At 35.6% G+C, this 21,421-nt stretch overlaps 1 protein-coding gene across 11 annotated transcripts in view; it reads left to right on the top strand.

Annotated features, from left to right (window-relative positions):
- SIPA1L2 (signal induced proliferation associated 1 like 2) overlaps positions 1–21,421 on the top strand; it is a 280,300-nt gene that overhangs the window by 182,768 nt on the left and 76,111 nt on the right. For all 11 annotated transcript variants that reach the window (XM_033009216.2, XM_033009207.2, XM_033009226.2 and 8 more), the window contains 2 exons: positions 13,249–14,948; positions 21,129–21,262. In XM_033009216.2, coding sequence (XP_032865107.1) covers positions 13,484–14,948; positions 21,129–21,262 — 1,599 coding nt within the window. In that variant the 5' untranslated portion in view covers positions 13,249–13,483. The remainder of the gene's footprint in view (positions 1–13,248; positions 14,949–21,128; positions 21,263–21,421) is intronic.

Genomic DNA, 21,421 nt, shown 5'->3' with positions numbered 1-21,421 from the left:
TGTTTTTTTTTTTTGTTTTGTTTCGGTGTTTTTTTTTTTAAGGTGAAAAATAATTTATCACAGTTGATGGCTTGTAAGTCTTCGACTATTTTGATTTTTATTGCCTTTTGCATTGCAGAGGACTACTGATTATACTTTATTTAAGCCAGCAGAAATCACATTAACTTATTGTATAGATATTTTAGTGCATCTTTAATTGCCTTGGTAGTTTTGGTTTGGTTTGGTTTTTAACTCTCATGTACATTTATTTGTTTAAAAATACAGAAAAGCTAGCTGAACAGATTCTGTAGAAAATCCTTTAAAATCACTTGCATTATGAATTGCCCTAGATAAGGATACTTTTCTTAAAAGGTCATGCATTATGTTGACATGAATAGCTGAGATCTTTTGTAAGCAATTTATAATTTGTTGACAAATATGCAGTCAGAGTCCAATTTAGGGGGAAAACATTTCTCTAGGTATAAAGAAAATAGAATTTATTTGATAATATCCTGAATTTGAGGGGAAAAAATAATTTTTGGATTTTACTGATAAAGTAGATAAGTATGCATTGGGAAAGAGAAGGAATGCCATTTACTTAGGTTATATGTCAACTGTGTAGTTTCTCTTATCTAATATGAGCTTTCCAAGAGTCAGAAATTTAGCAAATGTGATTGTTCTGTTCTAAATTCAAAATAAATCTGTAGTCTCCATAATGCAAATATGCTGCAAAAAAGAGGGAGATATGCACTGACACCAAGTAAAAACAGTTCCAGAAATGTGCAGTCTACATGAATGATATACAGTTTGTTGGCTGACCAGAAACTTTATGCTAAATCAAGGCCAATAATGAAATTCAGAGGCAGATTTTTTACAATGCCTACACTGCATTACTATGCCTGTGTGTGAACACTTTGGATCGGTTAATTATACCCTCCTATTTGAACGTTTTAATTTACATAAGGAGCAGAACTTGATAAATCAAATATAAAATTCAGTGTCTGAATTATTGGATGGGGTGTTATGTAATCAGAATTTTAAAAGCAAAAGTTAAAACTAAATTGGCCCTATAAAAGCAAGCTATTCCAGATGAATGTGAATTTATAATTAACATTCCCCATGCTTACCAAAAGTGGACCAATTGGTTTTGGTATACTTTTTGTGCTTCCTAATAGTGTTATTTCTTATTAGTGTGTTCAGAGAGCTATTTTAAGGTAAATTACTGAATATTTCAGTAAGTCATCTTAAAGCAAGACTTCTTTTTCCAAAATTTTTGCCTTTTGGCCCCTCATCATAAAGCAGTACATTAGGAAGATGATAGCACACTTATGATAGCTTGTAGCTATCATCTCATGTGTCACCCTGTATGAGAGGTTTTTTTCCAAATCCAAAGAAAGAGATAAGACTGAGAATAGTTAGAGGGAAGGGGGGGGGGGGGAGGGCAAAGAAATACGGTTTGTGAAATATTTAAAGCTTACTTTTAGAGTTGTACTTTACTCCATTGTCATCATGCTCAGAATCAAGAAAGGCTTAGACATTTTATTTAATGTCTCTGTAACAGGAAGGAATACAACATTGAATCTACATTCCTTAACATCATTCACAATGATGACTTTATCTGGAAAATGCATACATACAATGAGAAGTCTTCTTTACAATTTAGGAAAATTAAGTCTTGCTGATCTGGCTCAGAAATTTGGAGTTGTGTTTCTACACTATAATCTTGAAGACAGTTATTTTCTTCCTATTTGAAATGAAAGTACATAATAAATTTTCTCAGCAGAACAATTACAGAAAATTCTCTGACATTTTGACACATGCTTTCAGTTAACTAAGTGCAAAATTGTAGAACAATGATTAAGCTATCTTATTGGGGCTTTTTTGTGGTTGGTTGGTTTGTTTGTTTGTGTGGGTTTTTTGGCGGGTGGAGTGGAAGGAAGTGATCCATAAAGTTTACATAAAACTTTAACCAAAATTATTTTATGTTTCGACCCTTTTAAGTCTCACTGATAACAAGTTTTTTAGATCAACAACAATTTCATTCTAGATAAGATATCAAATGATCACTGAACAGATGGTAATGACTTTTTATTGCTATCAAGTTGTGCTCAATTTGAGTGGACTGCTGAAAAATGAAGAACAACATTCTGCTAGCAACTCTCTCACTCCAGCTGCTGTTCTTCTGTTTATGCCTAGAATTATGTGAAAAGATTTTATTTATTGAAAAAGAACTGTGACTCTACAAAACTGTAGAACAACTGGCCTGTAGGTTAGCTGTCTCAGAGAGGCACTTGTTTGCCTAAGCTGTATTATTTGGTGCCAGGTGGTCCAGTTGCATGTGCTTGGAAACATCATGTGGACACAAGTTACCAAGTTATTTGGTAACTACCAATATATTTAATGTATTTTGTTAATATTGCGAAATCTGCTTTCGAAATTTAAACTGTACAATTAATAACAAAATTATTTTTATGTAGTAAGACTGTATGAATTAAATGTATTATGATCACCATAAATTTCAGCGTATTTCCTTTCCGTATGGAATTTCTGCTCTTTTGATTCAGAGAAAGGATAGAAAAAAGTAAAATCTCTGTTCTCAGAAAATAGCTTCTCTAAAATATCTTGATGTGCAGTGACAGGAAAAAATACTGTACAGCTCTAAAGCAATGCAGAAGTACATGAGAAATTACTTGATGACATCTGAAATTGCGGAACCCCAGACAGTTTAAAACTGGTCAGAAATATTGTCAGTTTATGCTACCTCACAGTTCCTGCCAGTCAGTAAAGAACCAAGGTCAAACTAAAACATTTTCCATTTAAAAATTAAAAAAAAAAAAAAGCTAATGTTTCCTTTTTCTTTAAAACTTATTTTAATCAACCACTTCATTACTACTAAAAATAATTCAGAACTATGACATCAGAGCCATTCTACTGCCAAATGACATGGCATAAAACTTATTTTCTGTTTTGCTTTCTTGAAAACATAAGAAACAGAAGCAAAGCTAGTATCTCTATTTTTTCCATAGAATGTGCTTCTGTACTGTGTTCCTACTGAATAGTTCAGATCTCTTCCAAGCTCTAGGGTGTTTTCAGTTTTTGAACACTCCATCTGTTGTTATGGGCAGTGTTAAATATTTCTTTATTAATTAGTGGGAGAGCACGTTCTTTTAGGTTTGTTCCATTGTTGTGAACTTTCATGATAGGTGAGATTATTCAAATGCTTCTTTGCTTTAACAAGGAAGTGGATCTTTTTGCCATGTGCCCCCCCCCCGAAATTAACTAACTTGAAGTTCTAAAACTGTATTTATCCACTTTGTGATTCACTCTTTGACCAGAGGTTTCAAAATGTTAGAAAAACTGGTGTTAGCTGCAGCAGCTCAGTTTCTGAAGAACATTCAAGTGAACACCTATGTTTGCATTTAATAATTACAGGTTGTTTTCATCCATCCTAGAGGAACTGGCTGGTCGGGATGGCACAAAGACAGGACTTCTAACAGGAGCTACACTCTGAAAAATGTTGAGAAACACTGTGTTTGTTGTTATAAATACTCATTTGATAAGAACTGGGTAATAACTGTATGAAGGTGTAGAACTACTGACCTCTAGGCTGTCTGTCTCAGAGGTGCTTTTTGCCCAAACTGTATTGTTTGGTGCCAGGTGATGTTTGGAAATGTCAGGTGAATGGAATAGGTCTAGCAGAAGGGAAGGGGATCAGCACATTGCATTTGTGCATTTTGTTGGGCAGCTGTAGATTGTTTGAGGAATCACTGGATGATGCTTGCATATATGTGGAGAGGCTGTATAGCACATTTGTGATTTGCCTGGTCATGTAACAGGTAAGAGCTGGAGGATAACCCTCTTGCTGTCACAGGCCTGCAGTTGTAAGGCCTGTCCGTAGGAATTCTCTAGAGCACCTCCAAAATAGTGTTTTTCTGGAATAGTTTGGGTGCTTTTTCAAAAGAAGCTGGAACAATTAACTTTGTGTGAGCCTTTCTGATAAATACAGAAATTGGAGTCCTCTGGTAGACCAGCTTGAGTATCATCAGATACAGTGTTATTACAGGAAAACTCACAAAGAACACGAATGTGTCTTTGATATTGGGGGGAAAATATGAGGACAAATTTAAACCAAATCTATGTTTAGCAAAGGTTTTCAAATGTTATTTGAATCACTGCAGTTTTCTCTCAGATATCTACGTATAACAGGAAATGGGATAAAATAGTATGTATAACAAAATAATGTAACTTTGTAGGCACTGAGTATTAATGTCATATCCAGATGTTCTGTAGTACCTGTAGTTTTATACAGTTGATGGACCTTTGGGAGGTTATCTGTAAAATACATTCTTGTACATATACTGTAAATGCAAAAATCTGATTATTTTGAGCTGGTAAGGTCTACTGCAAATAAGTATATGGAGACCTGTAGGATGACATACTAATTTCTTGTTAACATAAACAATACAAAAGTTCAACCTTTTTCAGTTTTTCAAAACAGAAGATTTTTGGAATGGAACAGGGATTTTGTTCCTCAGAATCAAGCTGTTTGTGTCCCCAGGATTAAAATTCATGTACCCTCTTTAGTTATCTCTTTTACTGATGGATGTACAGTGTGTGTCTTTTGCTTTAAGGAGGATCGCTCTTTCTACTTCAAAAAATTAGATGCCGTTAAAAGTCATATGCAGTATGTCTCATGATGCATGGGTGAGAGGATTTTTGGTGGAAGTAGCATTAATACTGTTCTAGTGCTAGTGTTTTGCACTTTGGAGGAATTTGGTGATCTCTTAAGATGATGTCCAGTGTATGGGTTTGTGAGCTCATACTGTGGAATCCAAGTGCTTAGGACAATGAAAATAGTCTGACCTCTCCAGTGTGAACATGGCAGGCTTCATCTCTGCTCCAGCCTCAAGCATCATTTTACCGTGAAACAGTTATAATAGAAACATATAAAAGAACTTTCTTGTTCTGGCTAAAAATGCCTTTGTATGTATCAAAAGCTCTCTTGAGTACTGTGTCAGAATCTGAAACCTGCTTTGTGGAATAGGCAGCCTCAGCTGTTTAATAGATTTATTGTTTTATCTTTTCACTGAGTGGATGAAAAAGCTTTATTCTGGGTCTTACTGTAGTAGACTTCTAAAAAGTGGAATTGCCTCTTTGGAATTTTTGTGGCATATTGACTCTGAGAAGTTAAAGTTTGCAATCTTACTCTCTCTTACTGAACAATTTCTCCTCTTTGAGTACTTGACTCCTTATTCAACTTCAGTGCAGCCTCTGAACCGGCTTCCAAATTTCTACCTCTGAGTGTGAAAAATGGTTAAAATGTTAGCACATCTCTCTTTTACTATCAACCTTGAATTAAAAACCATTTCTTCAGATACCCCAGGAGGTGCCAACTTCAATATTCTTAATTTTTTTCAGAATAATCAAAAATGATTTTATGTAGTATGTGAAAACAATCTTACAGGCATATCCCCAAAAAGATTTGAGATAACTTTGGCTGAATGTGTTAACACTATATTTTCTAGAGAAATTAACTGAAGATATTTTTATGTTAGAACTCCCCCTCTGTTCAAATTTTTGTAGACTGGTAAGTGTAGATAATATTTAACAATTCCTAATTTTTCTACCACATCATTCCATGTGTAGCAATTTATTATATATTGTGAGGGCAAAAATTCTTACAGTTCTTTTGTTTGTTTGTTTGGTTTTTTGTTTGTTTTTTTTTGTTCTTGTTTTTTTGTTTGTTTGTTTTTGTTTGGTTTTTGTTTTGTTTTTAGGAAAGGGACAAGACATTTCTTAATATTCTGTGGGTTGTTTTTTTCTTTGCCCCTGGTTTTCTCTACACCTACTCTTGGGCAGAGTGCTTTTCTGTTGGAATTTCAAAATTCATTTTGTGCACTGAGCTAGAATTATAACAAAAAAGATAATTTATGATGTGACTAATTCTCAAAAAAGGTAGAATAGGTTCTTTTCATTGTTTGAAAATAATGCGATATGCTTCCATTATTTCTTCTAAATTGCTGAGCTGCTTTTTGCTTCTAGGAGTATTTTATGAAAACTACATAAAAAACCCATAGCATTCTTAGTATTTGTCAATGTGTATTATCAACTTGATGGTAAAGAATTTGTTTTGAAATTGAACAGATGTAGTATGTTCTTTTCTCAATATACAGTATGAATGTTTTTCTTTCTGCATAATCTTCTGCTAATCGATTTACAGATGCTGAAATTCTCTTTTGAGCGTTATCCCAATGCATACAATTGGTTGGTAAAAGCTCATTTTCATGCAACTGGTTATTCAGCAACTACTGACTCTCCTTTTGGATTATGCAAATGACTGCTTAGAGTCAGTACATGGTAGTCCTTTTCCTTCTATTTGAATGATGTAAATGTGGTGCACAAGTCCTGTCTTTACCTTTCTGAGCTTTGCCTCTGAAAGTGACTTGATACACTTGTTGTTTACCAACTGGATTATCATAGTATTTAGCATCTTGTACAGTGGGGTCATCGTATGAGGATCCTGTTGGAACAGGACAAAGAAATAGTCCCTGCCTTGGGGATTGTACAATTTAAATGAGAATACTTGCATTCAGGCAGGAAGAGGCAATTCAAGAATCAGTGGACGTATGACAATTTCTGAGCCTGTAGACAGTACTGTTTCTTTTGAAGATTCAGAGGTTGTCCAACTATCTTAAGACCACTGAAAATTACTTTTTTGTTGTTTTTGAGTGGAACTTGCCTCAATGCAATGTTTCAGTGTTATAACTGAATCGTCTTTACTTTTCCAGAATAATTCATGCTCTGGCTATTCTCAACTGTCTTACTGAATATGTTCTACTAGCTGAGGAAAAATACATGTCACACAAACAGATTTTTACTCCTTACTTAGCAAGCTCTTGAACTACACTGAATATATAAAGTATTATACAAAATTTACTTACATTTATTTTCTGACTGGTATTTCGTTGTATGAATCTTGTTTATGACATGTGTATCATTATGTGTTGAAGACACTTCATTCTCAAAGATGAAACTGGAATTAAAATTCTGTATTATCAGTATTTTAAGGATAAATATATTTACAAGGAAATTGTAATTACTATGAAATGTTGGAGGCATAGAGATAGTACATCTAAATACATTAAGGTAGGGAAATGTCGTAGAGTCATCCAGTCTGCCATACTTATTTCTGTCCTGAAGAGATAATGCACATGCATTTAAATTTTGTTCTGGATGTCATTTTAGTCTCCCTGTAGAAAACAGATTATTTAATGCGCAATAAATAGGGTTCTTTTTTGTTATCCTTCCCTTTGACACCTAGGTTCATGAATGGAAAGAATGAAAGGAAACAAAGACAGTTTGGATTCTGTTTATTTAACATTTTTACTGCTACAAGAATTTGACTGACAGGTATATAGCTTCTATTTGCAATTATTAAAGACTGCAAAAAAATTATATTGGTTAATATTCTATGAAGAGGTTGGTTCAACCCTTTTCTGGAAAAATTCCTTGGTTTAAGAACTCCATATTAAGATGTTTCCTTTTTACCTCACTAATTACATTATGTTGTAGACTTTACTGTATTTTGTTAGGTTCCATAATTTCAGTTAAAAGTAACTGAACTGAATTGGAGGAGTACAAATGACAGATTTTCAGTGTGTTAGTCAGTGGTAATTTTGCTGTTGATTTCAACATAATTGTGATTTTACTCTGCTACTTTACATGGTTCAACCTGAACAGGATATAACTTCAATTCCAGTTTCATAGTTAAACTCTACATAGGCTGCATAATTGAACTGTTTATAATAGAGCTGTAAGGATAGGAGGATATCCAGTTTGTTCTGGAAATTGAATTAGCCTTGATGCATCTCAGTGTCAAAACTTGTGCTAATGGAACAATATTAATATTCTAAGAAAATACAGTGCTAAAACAGTCACAAATTTAGATTAATATGTTTTTCAGTAACAGAAGGTGATTTCTATCAAAGTTTAAAATCAGTGACAGTAATGCTATAGTCAGTAATAGTTCTATATAAAACATTGCTAATCACTGAGAGATAACCTAGGTTGCTTGAAGAAAAATTTAAAGAGTGGTTTTTAATGAAACAAAGCAAGAATTGAGATACAATGTATAGGAGAGAATATTCAGGGAAGATAATGGAAGATATGCTAAAGAGAAACCGCTACAGCTTTGTGATAGGTATTCTTTGGTATAATGAGTTACACCAAAGCAAGTATATATTTCGTAATCTCTTTTTTAGTTCTTTTAGTAAATGGCTGTAGCATATTTTTTAAACAAACACCCAGTTTAGTATTTAGTAGTTGGAAAGTGGTGTGAGTTATTAAATTATTTTCTCTGGAAAAGCCAGTGTGACAAGTGGGTAATCTTTACAACAAGATAAACATAAGTATAACATTTTTGAGGAGTCTGGTTTTTTTACTGTTAGATCTTATACAATTATTCCCGTAGATGATGATGAGATTTTTCTCAGCCTGTGAATGAAGGAGAAGAGTTATGATTGGAGGTCTCATTCTTAAAAATAAACAACCTTTCATTGAACAGTACCGAACTGCTGTGGAATTCAAAGTTCTGTTCCAAAGATCCATTGCTGAAAAATTACATGTTGCATCTCTGTCTCAATATTTACATGTATCTGCCATTTTCTTTGTTGAAGAGGGGAACTGTATTTGAAGAACGAGTAAGATTTAGCTAGTTAGTTAGTTTTACCCCAAGTCTTGCACCAGTCCCAAACTAGTGCAATTCCACTGTTTTGATAAGAAATGTGATGGTCTTACACCAGCACTGAGAATCATGAAGGCTGTTGTCACTCTTAGTTGTAGCTCTTTCCCCTCAAACCCCAAATTAGCTAAGCTCTGCAATGATTGTTGGTGGATTACTCTGTAGATACATTTCTGTAACTGTCATTTCAACAAAGGATTCTTTTCAGATTCTACTCTTGAATTTCTCTTGCAAGCCAAAACTGTAAATGTGAAGAAATACAGCACAACTAAGGAAGTGTGCAACAAATACTCACTATACAGCAGCTCATATATATTGCTATTAGTCAAATGAGGAGCTTCCCATGCTGCTTCTGCCTCTTGTCTATGTCTGCATATTAATCAAGTATCTGAAATATGCATATGAGAAGTAACCATTTATACTGTAGTAGTTATAGCTTTAATTGTAAATTTGATGTATAATAATTTGAACCATTTTTTTTCATGAACTGTGCTCATAATTTGTTCATTGTATTATTTCCAATCCATTTTCCACAGCTGCAAAATGAATAAATGGCTCAATTATAGTTAGTGTTATCCTTTAATATTCACTGTGCCTCATGGAAAACTTTGACAGAAATATTCTATTTAAAGACAATTATGCTTAAATATCATGCTTTTCTAAAGACATTTGCATGAAAACAAATGCATGAAGAACTCATTTTTCTCTTCTGTATTCCTATCTGCAGTAATAATTCTCCTGTGTGACATCATAATCAACTGCCTATGATATGATATCACAGTTCACTGTGACCAGAATTTTCTGACTTGGGAATACAAATAAGTAGTATGGCTTGAAAATCAGGCATACCCCTCATTTTGCTTCTGAAAATTGGATAGTTCCGATTTAGGAATCGTTAAGAAATAGATATTGTTAATAAATATATTGAAAATATGTAAATTTAAAAACATTTGCTAATGTAGTCTGCTTTCAAAAGTAAGCAAACTGAAACAAATTTGAACTAGCATTAAAAAACTTCTTTTGTATGCTTTCCTTCTTTTTCAGAAATTAATTATCTTTTTTTCTAGTGGCAACCTTACTTTTAGGAAATGATATCTCATGACAGATTTGTTCAGTGGGTTATCTGGTCCAAAACTTGTGAAAACAGATAGCTTACAAAGCATATTAATTTCTCCTTTGCACTGTTTTTTTTTTGTTTGTTTGTTTGTTTTGTAGGGGTGGTTTTTTTGTTTGTTTGTTTTGGGGTTTTTTTCTTCATTTAAAAGTATGGGCCTGAAAGCAGAATTTTATTGCAAACTTGGGATTCCCATAAAGTAGCCATTTTGTAACTGCTACTTTGCTTTACTGGCAAAATATGTAACGCTGCTACCTACTATGTGCTTCTTTGAAGACTGGAAACTAACCAAACTCTGAGCACACAGAAGATGCTGAGTAGAATCAATTGAATGCAAATTAAATGTCTGATCTTCAGCTTTTAGCATATTATTCCTGCCTATGCTCCTATTTTATCAAATTGCACTTTCAATTTTTTAAGATTAGTAGAGCTTGAGAGTCATGGTTTATAGAATTGTCATCTTGATAAATAGTAGAGATTAATGCTTTCATCCAAATTATGCATTCTTTTTAGGATGATAACATTACATAATAATAGGGGCAGATTTCCAAAGTCTTGATCAACAAAATGATCACAGAAAGACTTCTTAAATAATTCATTTCCATCTATCAAGGCTGACATGAGGCAGCATTACCAAACAGCCTCCTTTTGACAGGATAGTCCAATAGTAAAGTTCTTATTCATTGCTCTGCTACTGGCACGGGAACATTTGTGGGCATATATCCAGGTCCCCAGGAAACTTGGAATCATTCCATGTTAAAGAACTGTAACTGTGGCTAACAAACCAGCTGCTGTATTGAGCTCAGAAGGAAGTCTTTGTAGCTGTGTGGAAGGAACTTAAGTTATTTGCATAACATCCAGCAGCCTTAGTGGGAAGGGTTGGCAGGAGCACAACAGCAGGGTAGGCATCCAGCTTTTCTTTTCTGACCATATCTGTCAGTGATTCCATTTGTAAATGCTAGGATGAGCTGAAGAGAGAGAAGTGAAGAACTTAACCAAAAGGACTGTACAGGCCTGAAGAGAAAGGTACTCATGGTCATATTGACAGCATTCTTTGTGGAAGTAATAGTTTATTAAATTCAGCAAACAAAATTGGTTTATAATAAATAGTACGAACATCTATAGGGAAATTATGTTTGTGAGTTGCCAAATTCTTACTGTGCAAAGAGAAAAACCTTAAAGGATAACTACTATGGGAGTGTGGCCAGCAGATAGAGGGATTCTTCCCCTTCTACTCTGATCTCATGAGGCCCAACCTAGACTGCCGTGTCCAGCTCTGGGGCCCCCCAGTATAAGAAGGACATGGAGCTGCTTGAGCAGGTCCAGAGGAGGCCATGAAGATGATCGGGGTGGGGGGGGTGGGGGGGCAGGGCTGGAGCACCTCCTTTGTGAGGACAGGCTGAGAGAGTTGGAGGTGTTCAACCTGAAGAAGAGAAGGTTCTGGGGTGACCTTATAGCAGCCTTCCAGTACTTAAAAGGGGCTACAGGAAAGATGGGGAGGGACTCTATCAGGGAGTGTAAGGATAGGATAAGGGGTAATGGTTTTAAACTTAGAGAGTAGATTTTGATTAGATATAAGGAAGAAATTATTCACTCTGAGGGTGGTGAGACACTGGCACAGGTTTCCCAGAGCAGCTGTGGCTGCCCCCTCCCTGGAAGGATTTAAGGCCAGGTTGGATGGAGCTTGGGGCAACCTGGTCTAATGTCTCTGCCTGTGGCAGAGGTTTGGGATCAGATGACCTTGAAGGACCCTTCCAACTCAAACTATTCTATGATTCTGTAACTGACATTTTCCTTTTTGTACTATATTTTCAAAAGTCAATGTTTAAAAGTCCTACATGCTGCTTTTGAAATACTGTTTTCATAAACATGTCAGTTGTTTAAACAATCTTTTAGACTCCTGTAAGGAACCAAAAACTTTGTTTTAATTGACATAGTTGACCATCAAGCAGGAGTTCTGAGGAATTTGTATGTAGTGAAAGTAAGCTGCAATGATAGATTGTTATGACTTCCCATTCCTAGTAATAGTTACATAGAAGCCCTGTCAGTCATGATGCCACTGTGACTCTAACTTGTTTATTAACCCATTATGGTAGAAGAGTCCTACAGTGTGCTGTATCAAATACAATTTCATGTTGATTTCTGAGAAGCAGAAAAATAATCAAGTTTTGATTTATATTATTCCTTTGCCCCCTGCCTCACTCCTTTTTGGGGTTTTTTTTGAGAATTTTTATGGCATTAAATATAGTGGAAAAAACACTTACCTTCTGAGCTCTTCTTATCACTTTATTTCGGTGAAAGTATAAGGGGAGAATTCATATTCCAGGCTAATTTGACCTGACCTTTTTTTTTTTAAAAAACTCTGGTAGATGTATATTATGCTTATTTGCAGCATCTTAAAAGATCATTATGTTGGCATGTTTGTTCAGTGAACACAAGCTGAAAAGGAAGTATATAACATGCTGTCTTACCTCTTATTGTAGTCTAGTTTTATGGAATTGGTTAAAGGATGGGCTCTGCCTGCAAATGCGTCTTCACAGCAAGAGTCATGAACGTTCTTAAGACGATTAAAGCTATTGATGAATATTTTTATATCCTTACAATTCCAATTTTGTAATCAAATTAACACATCAATAGGGCTACTATTTTTTGTTACTTGCGGAAGACAACAGACGTGTTCTTTAGCACAGTAACTGAGTCAGCAGTCTAGTTTTCCAATCAGAGGAATAGCGTGTAACAGAAACAGTTATAATTGTTCTACACAGCTAAATAATAGTTTACACTCCAAATAAAGGAATGTAAGTAAATCTCCTTTAGGGAGAGAGAGTAAAAAAAAGCATGAAATACAGTTATTCACTGAATTAATCATAGTGGAGAGGTTATTTATATTTTAAATGGGACAAAACACTTTTCTTTGCCTGAGGTTCTGTTTCATATATTCTACTTATGTTTCCTACCAGTCTTGCCCCAGTAGCTCCTGTGTGTATTAGCCAGTTTCAAGCAAACTTGAAAATGGTGTCTCAAAGATGGCTTTGTTCTTTCATGTTACGTAAAAAAGCTCTGATTAGACAGAGAATAGGCATCTAAGTTGCTGTCAGTATTGAAGGAAACACAGAGAGAATTGTATTTGGCTAGTCTGCTTGGCATAATGTGGTCCACTATTCAGTGTGTGTGCACTGGTTAGCCCGGGAGAGAGATGCAGGTTCAAACTGCTCGTGTTCTGTAGGCATCACATGGGAAACTGGAATTATTGCATTTGTCTGGTTTTAAGGAGACAGAATATAGAAAACCATGCAAAGCAAGTCTCATTAGTTCCAGTTTCATGGGGTATTGTGTATATACAAGCAATGTTGGAAGCTTACAGTTATTGACTGTAAACATTTTAATATACTTTCTCTGTTTTTTTTATGAACAGATAAAAGAAATTTGTCTGGATTAATACTGAACTGAATGCATCTGAACTGAAGGAAATATTTTAAGATTACTCTCCTGACAGAAGTTGTATAAAAATGGTACACTGAGGTTTCTACGTGCGCTTCTGGGAAGACTGTATTTTTATATCCAGTTTATTGGCCCATAAAAGACAATGTAATAACAGAAGTAACAGTAAATTTATGCAATAGTAGCGGTTCCCCTCCCACTGACTGGACATGAGTGATCAAAGATCTTTGCAAGAAGATAAGCACAAAGTTAGTAGAACTTCCTCCAAGTTCAGGGAGTCTTCAAGAAGCATGCAATCTGATGATTATTTTGCTAGAAAACTTAAAGCTTTGAATGGTAGCATGGGTCCTCCTGTTTCTTTAAATGCATCTAGCAAAACTGAAAATAATCAAACAAATGGTACACCAGCTGTGCCTAAGATGGGTGTTAGAGCAAGGGTATCTGAATGGCCTCCTAAAAAGGATTGTTCTAAAGAGCTGAGTAAAGCTGCTTGGGAAAACAGACCTCCAACCAGTTACGAAGGTGTTGGCTCAGTACTTCCAAATGGACAAAATGACCAAAGTGATGGACAGCAAGAAGAGCTAGAATTGGAATTTACGGAGGGAAAATACTCTATTGGAGATCTTTTTGTACATTCCCCTCAAAGGGGGCTTCATCCCATAAGGCAAAGAAGCAACAGTGATGTGACAATAAGTGATATTGATGCTGAAGATGTGTTAGACCAGAATGCTGTTAACCCAAATACTGGAGCAGCTCTTCACAGAGAATATGGTAGTACCTCTTCAATTGATAGACAAGGCTTGTCTGGAGAAAATTTTTTTGCAATGCTAAGAGGATACCGAGTAGAAAATTTTGAACATAAAACCCTTGCTCCATTTGGATTTTCTGAGTTTTTCCACTGTGATCCTACAGTTTCTCCAAGTCTACATGCTGCTGCGCAGATTTCCAGGGGAGAATTTGTCAGGATTTCTGGCTTGGATTATATGGATAGTGCCCTACTTATTGGTCGAGACAGGGAGAAATCTTTCAAGAGGAGACTGAAATCAGAAGCAGTGGAAACATCTTTATTTAGAAAATTGCGAACAGTTAAAAGTGAGCATGAAACTTTCAAGTTTTCATCTGATCTGGATGATAGACTTGACAGAAATGTTCGTTCTTGGAACTGTCAGAAATGTTTTGCACATTATGATGTTCAGAGCGTTTTGTTTAACATAAATGAAGCAATGGCTACCAGAGTAAACGTAGGAAAAAGAAAAAATATAACCACTGGGGCTTCAGCTGCATCACAAACTCAGATGCCAGCAGGCCAAACAGGAAACTGTGAATCTCCTTTGGGAAGCAAAGAGGACCTCAATTCAAAAGAGAATTTAGATGCTGATGAGGGTGATGGGAAAAGCAATGATTTAGTATTGAGTTGCCCTTACTTCAGGAATGAAACTGGTGGAGAAGGAGATAGACGGATTGCACTTTCTAGGGCAAATTCAGCATCTTTTTCTTCAGGTGAAAGTTGTTCTTTTGAGTCATCTCTGAGTTCCCATTGCACAAATGCTGGTGTTTCAGTACTGGAAGTACCAAGAGAAAACCAGTCCATTCACAGAGAGAAAGTGAAGCGTTACATCATAGAACACATTGATCTTGGAGCATATTATTACCGCAAGTTCTTCTATGGAAAAGGTAAATTTTTCTAATGTAACTGTTCTGAGATATTCATGCACTAGATTTAAGTTGCTTAGTAAAAATTATTTTTTCCCCTTCTTCTTTGTAGAGAGACCTAAGTATTACAGGGGATCCTGAAATTTTTTACTAAAATTAAGCCCGTTTTTCTTGCTCTCCCAGAGGGATATTCAACAACCAGTGGGTTGTGTATAAAGTTATGCAATACTTGTTTAAATTCACTAAGTGTAGGGTCATTTAAATTACTATGTAAACTAACTTATTTGAACCAAACTTTCTCTGTGGGCAGGAGGAAAAGACACTTATATGCAGTAAATGCATTGGAAATACTGATACCCAGAGTGGAAATAATTTTTCCTAAAAGGTGCCTCCAAAAGAGAATGTTTTATTATTGAGACTTATTGACTCCCTTCTTCTAGGTTCTACTGTCTTCAGGTGTCTCTGGGGGTCTTTCATTCCATATACAGATATACATACTCCTTAAACAGAGAGCTTCTGATGATATTTAGTTTTTCAGCTTAGAGAATATTGTTCTATGCCTTTCTCCTAGCCTTTTGCCCTATTCTTTTAGGATATGTTCACACTGCAAAGTGCCAGGGTGCTCTTCTCAGCAGAGTAATTATCTTGGCATGAATTGTTATGCAGATAAACTGTTTCCACTTTGGCTGTCTGTAGTCAGTATTTCATTGTGCAATGTGTGTGAAATATCTGGTTTTGTGGGAAGAACCCCAAAATGCTTGTTCTTGTCCTTTCTGTATTATGAATTACAGCTCAGTCTTTTTGCTGATATTAAAAGAAAAAAAAAATGTGCTTCTGTCCTTAAAAGATTGTTTATTACTGCCTGAGTTTTCCTGAAATTGTACTTCCTCTGCTTTCTAACTATATTTGAACAGCAGGAAATAAGCCCTGTGCTGTACTGCTTCCTCCTGTGACTGTTAAGAAGGGACTCGAAAGAAGATCCAGTACAGTACTTGTTTTCATAAAATGGTAGACACCTAGAACATATTGGCTGTATAAACACTGTATTTAAAAGGCAAGGAAGAAAAGAATCTGGATCTATCATGGAAGAGGAAGAAAAAGACCCAGAGCTAATGAAGGAATGGGCAGTAAATTCAGAGGTTCAAAATGACTTTTAAGCTAGGCAGGTTGTAAAGTATAAAAAAGTGTTGAGGTAGTCAGAGTGGAAGAGAATGAAGGGAAACTTGTAACAAAAGAGTGGCTTATTTTTTGAGGGGTAGAGAGAGTAAAAGATTGGCATAGATGGAAATGAATGGAAGATTGTCAATGGACAAAGGTGGTGGCAGTATAGGGGAAAAAAAAAAGACAGCAATTAAGTCAAATGAAAGAAGGCTTCTTTGTGAAATGCTTTTATCATGGATGAGTTACAGATTCTGAACATTTTTTTGTTAAGAAAAATCTTGTCAGAAGGATTAAAAAATGAAAATACAAAAAATACTCAAAACCACTTTAAATAATATACCATAAACAAACCTAATGACCTTTCTGGAAAGTTGATGCGAATGTAATTAGTTTTAATTAACTTCTATTCTGCTATTATGTATATATTATCTCATGACTAAAAGTGAAGTATACTTATATTGATATAGTACTAAAAAGTTAAAAAATAGTACCTGAGAGTTTTATCCCACATAGTATAATACTAGGCAACTTGAATTGTTATTGTCCTAGTTACTAACTGTTGTGTAGATAGAGTTCTTCCAAAGTAAATATGATGTAATTACATTTAATATCCAGTAATGAATTGTTAGCCTCTCACCTTTACAATGATATATGTCATGCCCTGTTCTCTATTATCTTTCTATAGAGCTGTAACAGAAGCTGCATGAGAGAAATCTGCTTTGCATGGCTCTTATGAGATAGATAGCAAGTGAGGGCAAATGTGGATGAAACTAAAAACTTAATTTTCAGTACCTACTATCTCAAGGGATCAAGCATGTAAGGAATCTCCAGATTACTTCCAGCTGAACACAGTTCTCACCTAAGCAATGTTTATTGGGGATAGAGGAAAAAACACAGGCATTTTGCTTTGGGTGCCAAAATGTCTTGCTGCTGTGCTGATCTCCCGTATAAGAAAAAGTGACATTTATATGCATACTGAGTCTTACTTGATGCTCTTCCATGACAGTGAGCTGTCCTAGCTGATCATTAAATTGTAGATTTAATAGCAGAGTTGAGTTTAGCAAAATAATTGTGGAAGGATGAAATAAAAATTTTAGAAAACAATAGTCACTTGTATAGAGACATATGTAATGCCACCAATTTTCTTTGCCTTTAACAAGATATCTATGAAAAAGAAATAACTTTCTGAATATTTGATTTAATTCAGAGTTTTATAATTGGCACTTGTCAGCATACAAGTTTTATTTCTGTTTTAAGATGCATGGAAGAAACACCCTGGCATGTGTAGCACTAATTATTCTATTCCCTTTCAAGAAATGCGAGATTTGGAATTCAGTATCTTCTGAAATGAGCTGTAGTTTTATACTGCATATTTATAAGCTTTGTAACTATTGTTAACATCCAATCCAACATGACTGATGTAAAATATGTTAATGTTTATGGAAAATATCTTCTCAGTTTTCAGTTAACGTTTGTAAAAGATGGAATATTTTATTTTATCTCATAGTTTTATTAATGGTGTCCTTTAGTGAACTATATTTTTATGGAATCAAAATGGATAAGAGGGGAAAAAAAAGCTATGATGATTTTTAATAAAGATAATTGAAATATGCTTTTATTATCAATGATTTGCCCTTTTCACCTTGTGCAATTATCTTCATAATACCTCGAAACTTGACTATTACTGCTGTGCTTTTTATTTGAGGGATGCTTGTTCTTAATATGTTATTTTATCCATCTGCTTATATGAAACTGAAAAAATGTCCTAGAAGAAATGTAGGGTCTTAGCAAGTTTTTGGTGTTAACTCAGTTTTGTATGTCAGACTTCTGTATTAGAAGAAAAGTTGATGATTATTCCTCAAAATGCAAAAGTACAAAATGAGGACCATTTTATCACCTCTCTTTAATCAGCCAGCAAACAGGACTTACTTTCTTCTCTTCAGTCAATATTTGTATATCAACATAAATACGTTTAGATGAGCTTAATGACTTTGTACTTTATGAAACTTAAAAAAAATCTTGAATTAAAAATGTTTTCCCCAAATCCCAGAATATCAGTAGCCATGCTATTCTTTAATTTACTCCATTTTCTTTAAGTCCCATTCTAGAAACTGTTTTATATATTATATTTTAAATGTACATAAATTACGTCTTTGGGTTTGTGTCTTTCATATTGTACAGGGAATAAGCAGGTATCTGCAAAGCTTGCGTTTTTCTGCTCAGTAATACTGCAAGCAAGAAATCTAGTAACTGTGTAATACCCTTTTCTAGATTTACATCAAAATGGAAGGCTATAGAAACCATAACTGAGAAGTTTACCTTTTGTCAAAGCCTGAATATGCAGCTGTGGGGACTGTTTATGTTGCTGAAAGTATTTGGCTTCTGAATCAATCTCTCTCTCTCTCTGGTCTTTAAAATCCTGTTCCATTTGATAAATTTGCCCATTAAGGCTCAAAGTTTTAATTTAATACTGGGAAATCCATGAGATATAATTCATCTATGCAGGTAGAATGCTCAGGCTGGGGAAGGAAGATAGTGGGTGAGCATGAAAACTGGCCTACTGAAAACTTAAACTTGATTTGACAAATAAGACTCTCACTTATGTAGAGATAATTTTATCTTTTTGTATCCATTCTGAGAGTATGGATGACTTCTCAGTGAAAGACATCTTGCAAAAACTTCCTTACACATTCTATAAATACATTATATAAAAGAAAAAAAAAAAAAAAAAGTACCAAACTAGCTCAAAAATGCTAGGAAAGTGTGTTTTAATCCAGTCTTAAAAGGAGAAATTAGCCTATTCATTGTTATTTAAAATATGAACTTATAGCATAAATTGGATTGGAAGACACTTCTGGAGGTCACCCACTCTAATTCCCTTTTTAAAGCTGCCTTTAAAGGTAGTTTCTGAATAGGTTGTTCAGTTGCCCTTTAGCTTTTGACCATCTCTAAGGATGGAGATTTTACAAACTCTCATGGCAACCTGTTCCAGTGTTTGATTCCCCTCAAGGAAGGGCTGCATCTTGTCCCTTCTCTCTGTACCTCAGAGAAGAGTCTGTCTTTCTCTTCTCTATAACCCTCCATCAGCTAGTGGGATTCTTCAATTATTTCCCCCCTTAACCTGCTCTTCTCCAGGCTGCACAAGCTCATCTCCTTCAGCCTCTCCTAATTGTCTTGGTAGTTGACTGACAGCCTTGTTCCACTCTGTCCAAAACTGGACACTACTTACGTGGCCTCAAAAGTGCCAAATAGAGAGGCATAATGTCTTCTTCTGCCGTGCTGGTATGCAGCTAGTGCAGCCCAGAGTGTGGTTAGTCTTCACGTCTGCAGGGGGTTCTGCTGGATGCTGTGCAGTCTGTTGCTCACCAGGGTCCCCAGTACTTTTCTGCAGAGCTGCTCCTGAGGCAGTTGGTCCCCAGCCTGTGCTGTTGTATGAGCTTGTTCTGCTCTGGCCTTCATAAGGTTTTGGTCAGTCCATTTGCTCAGATTTTCAAAGGGAGAATTTGTTTTAACGTGTCAGTTTGAAAACTTCAGTGGGTTAGGAGCTGTTTCACGTGCAGCTCAGCTGTCCCATCTCAGCAGCAGCTGCCTCCAGGAGAAGGGGAAGTGGGAGGTGAAGCACAGACACCCTACAGCTGTAGGACTCTACCTGTGTGGATGCGTTAAGTGCCTTTGCCAGCTTTTGTAAAATACTGCAAGGTTTATGCATTTCAGTTTATGCCCTATGTACATATTACTTATTTGTTAAAAGCCTGATGGTTATTCCCCTTCATCTGTTGCACCCAACAACAGCCCTAACCTCCAATACGTGAATTGCTCTCCTTGAGCTTGGTCATGTACCTGAACTTGTTGAGGGTGTATTCCATTCCATCATTTGGATAATTTAAAAAACTATTAAACAGTAACAGCTCCACTATCAACTTTTGATAAACCTTTTAGTAACTGGGCACTAATTGGAATTCATGTTACTCATCACAGTCCTTTGAGGCCAGCTTTCCAGCCAGTTAATGTCTACCTTGTAATTCGCATGTCCAAACCATGTCTTTTCAGTTTAGTTACATGGATACTATGGGAGACTGCATAAAAAGCATTGCTAATGTACAAGTAGGTGACATTCATTGCTCCTTCCACATCCTTAAAGTCAGTCATCTTATTGTAAAAAGCAACTGGGTTGGTCATGTGTGATTTACATCTGGTAAATCTATGCAGGTTGTTTTCAGTGTCCTTTTGTCCTTCACGTGCCTGGAAATGTCTTCCATGAGAATTTGTTCTTTAATCTCCCTGGGGACTGAGGTTTATGGTGACTAGTCTGTAGCTTCCCAGACCCTATTTCTTGCCCTTTTTAAAGGTGGATGTAACCATTCACTATGACCTTGCAAAGGTGGTAAAGAGTGGCCTTACAGTGACTCTGTCTAGTTCCCTCAACATGTATCCTGTTTAGTCCCATGGACTTCAGTGTGTCTAGTCTGCTTAAATGGTCTCTTAATGTGCTCTTCCTCTTCTGTTGGTAGTGTCTTACTCTCCCAGACTGGGCCAGTTGGCTCAAGGATGAATTTAACTGGTCACTAAAGACTGAAAAGTTACTAGCCTCAGTTTTCACTTGTTATTATGGAGTTGCTTCTTTGAATGTGGAGCTTTAAATTGGAATGAATTGAATGAAATGAGGGAAACTACACAGCACCTTATTTGTTTGAAGACTGTTAGCTTCCATTGGAGACTTACTGTAGATATAGTTTCTCCAAAGTAGTTTCGTGTAGCATCAAGCAAAATGAATAATTCTATGTTATTTCATAGTAAAAGCAGTTGCAGTAATTTGGGTTATGTGATATGAGTGACCATTCTGCTCATCAAAGCCAGTATTTTGTGATTTATATACTTACTGTGCAGCTCAGAAGATTGCAAGCCAGGGTATTTGCAGATCTCAGAACTTAATTAAAAATAACATTTTTTTTTCTGGCTGCAGAAATTTTTAATGAGATTTGATGAACATTTTCTAGGACACTCATACTTCATTATTCTCTCTTCACTCTTGTGCAAAAGAGCATCAGAACTACTTTGGAATAGATGAAAATCTTGGACCTGTAGCAATCAGCATTCGGAGGGAGAAGGTTGAAGATGTCAAGGAGAAAGAAGGATCTCAGTTCAACTATCGTATAGTTTTCAGGACAAGTGAGGTAATGTTCCTTCAGTAATTCTGCAAAGGAATGGCAAAGTTAACTTAGGGCTTAGGATACTAGTTATTTGTCTGTGGATATGTTGCTAACTTTGAAAATAAATCTGTTAATGGGAAAGGGATGTTTCTTGTACCATTAGTAAATGTAATTGCTCCTGGA

The sequence above is a fragment of the Tyto alba genome, unplaced genomic scaffold (genome assembly GCF_018691265.1).
Source record: "Tyto alba isolate M040663 unplaced genomic scaffold, T.alba_DEE_v4.0 Super-Scaffold_22, whole genome shotgun sequence".
In the NCBI taxonomy this organism is placed as follows: Eukaryota; Metazoa; Chordata; class Aves; order Strigiformes; family Tytonidae; genus Tyto; species Tyto alba.
The sequence above is the reverse complement of the archived record's forward strand: the minus strand, read 5'-3'. Positions and strand labels throughout refer to the sequence as shown.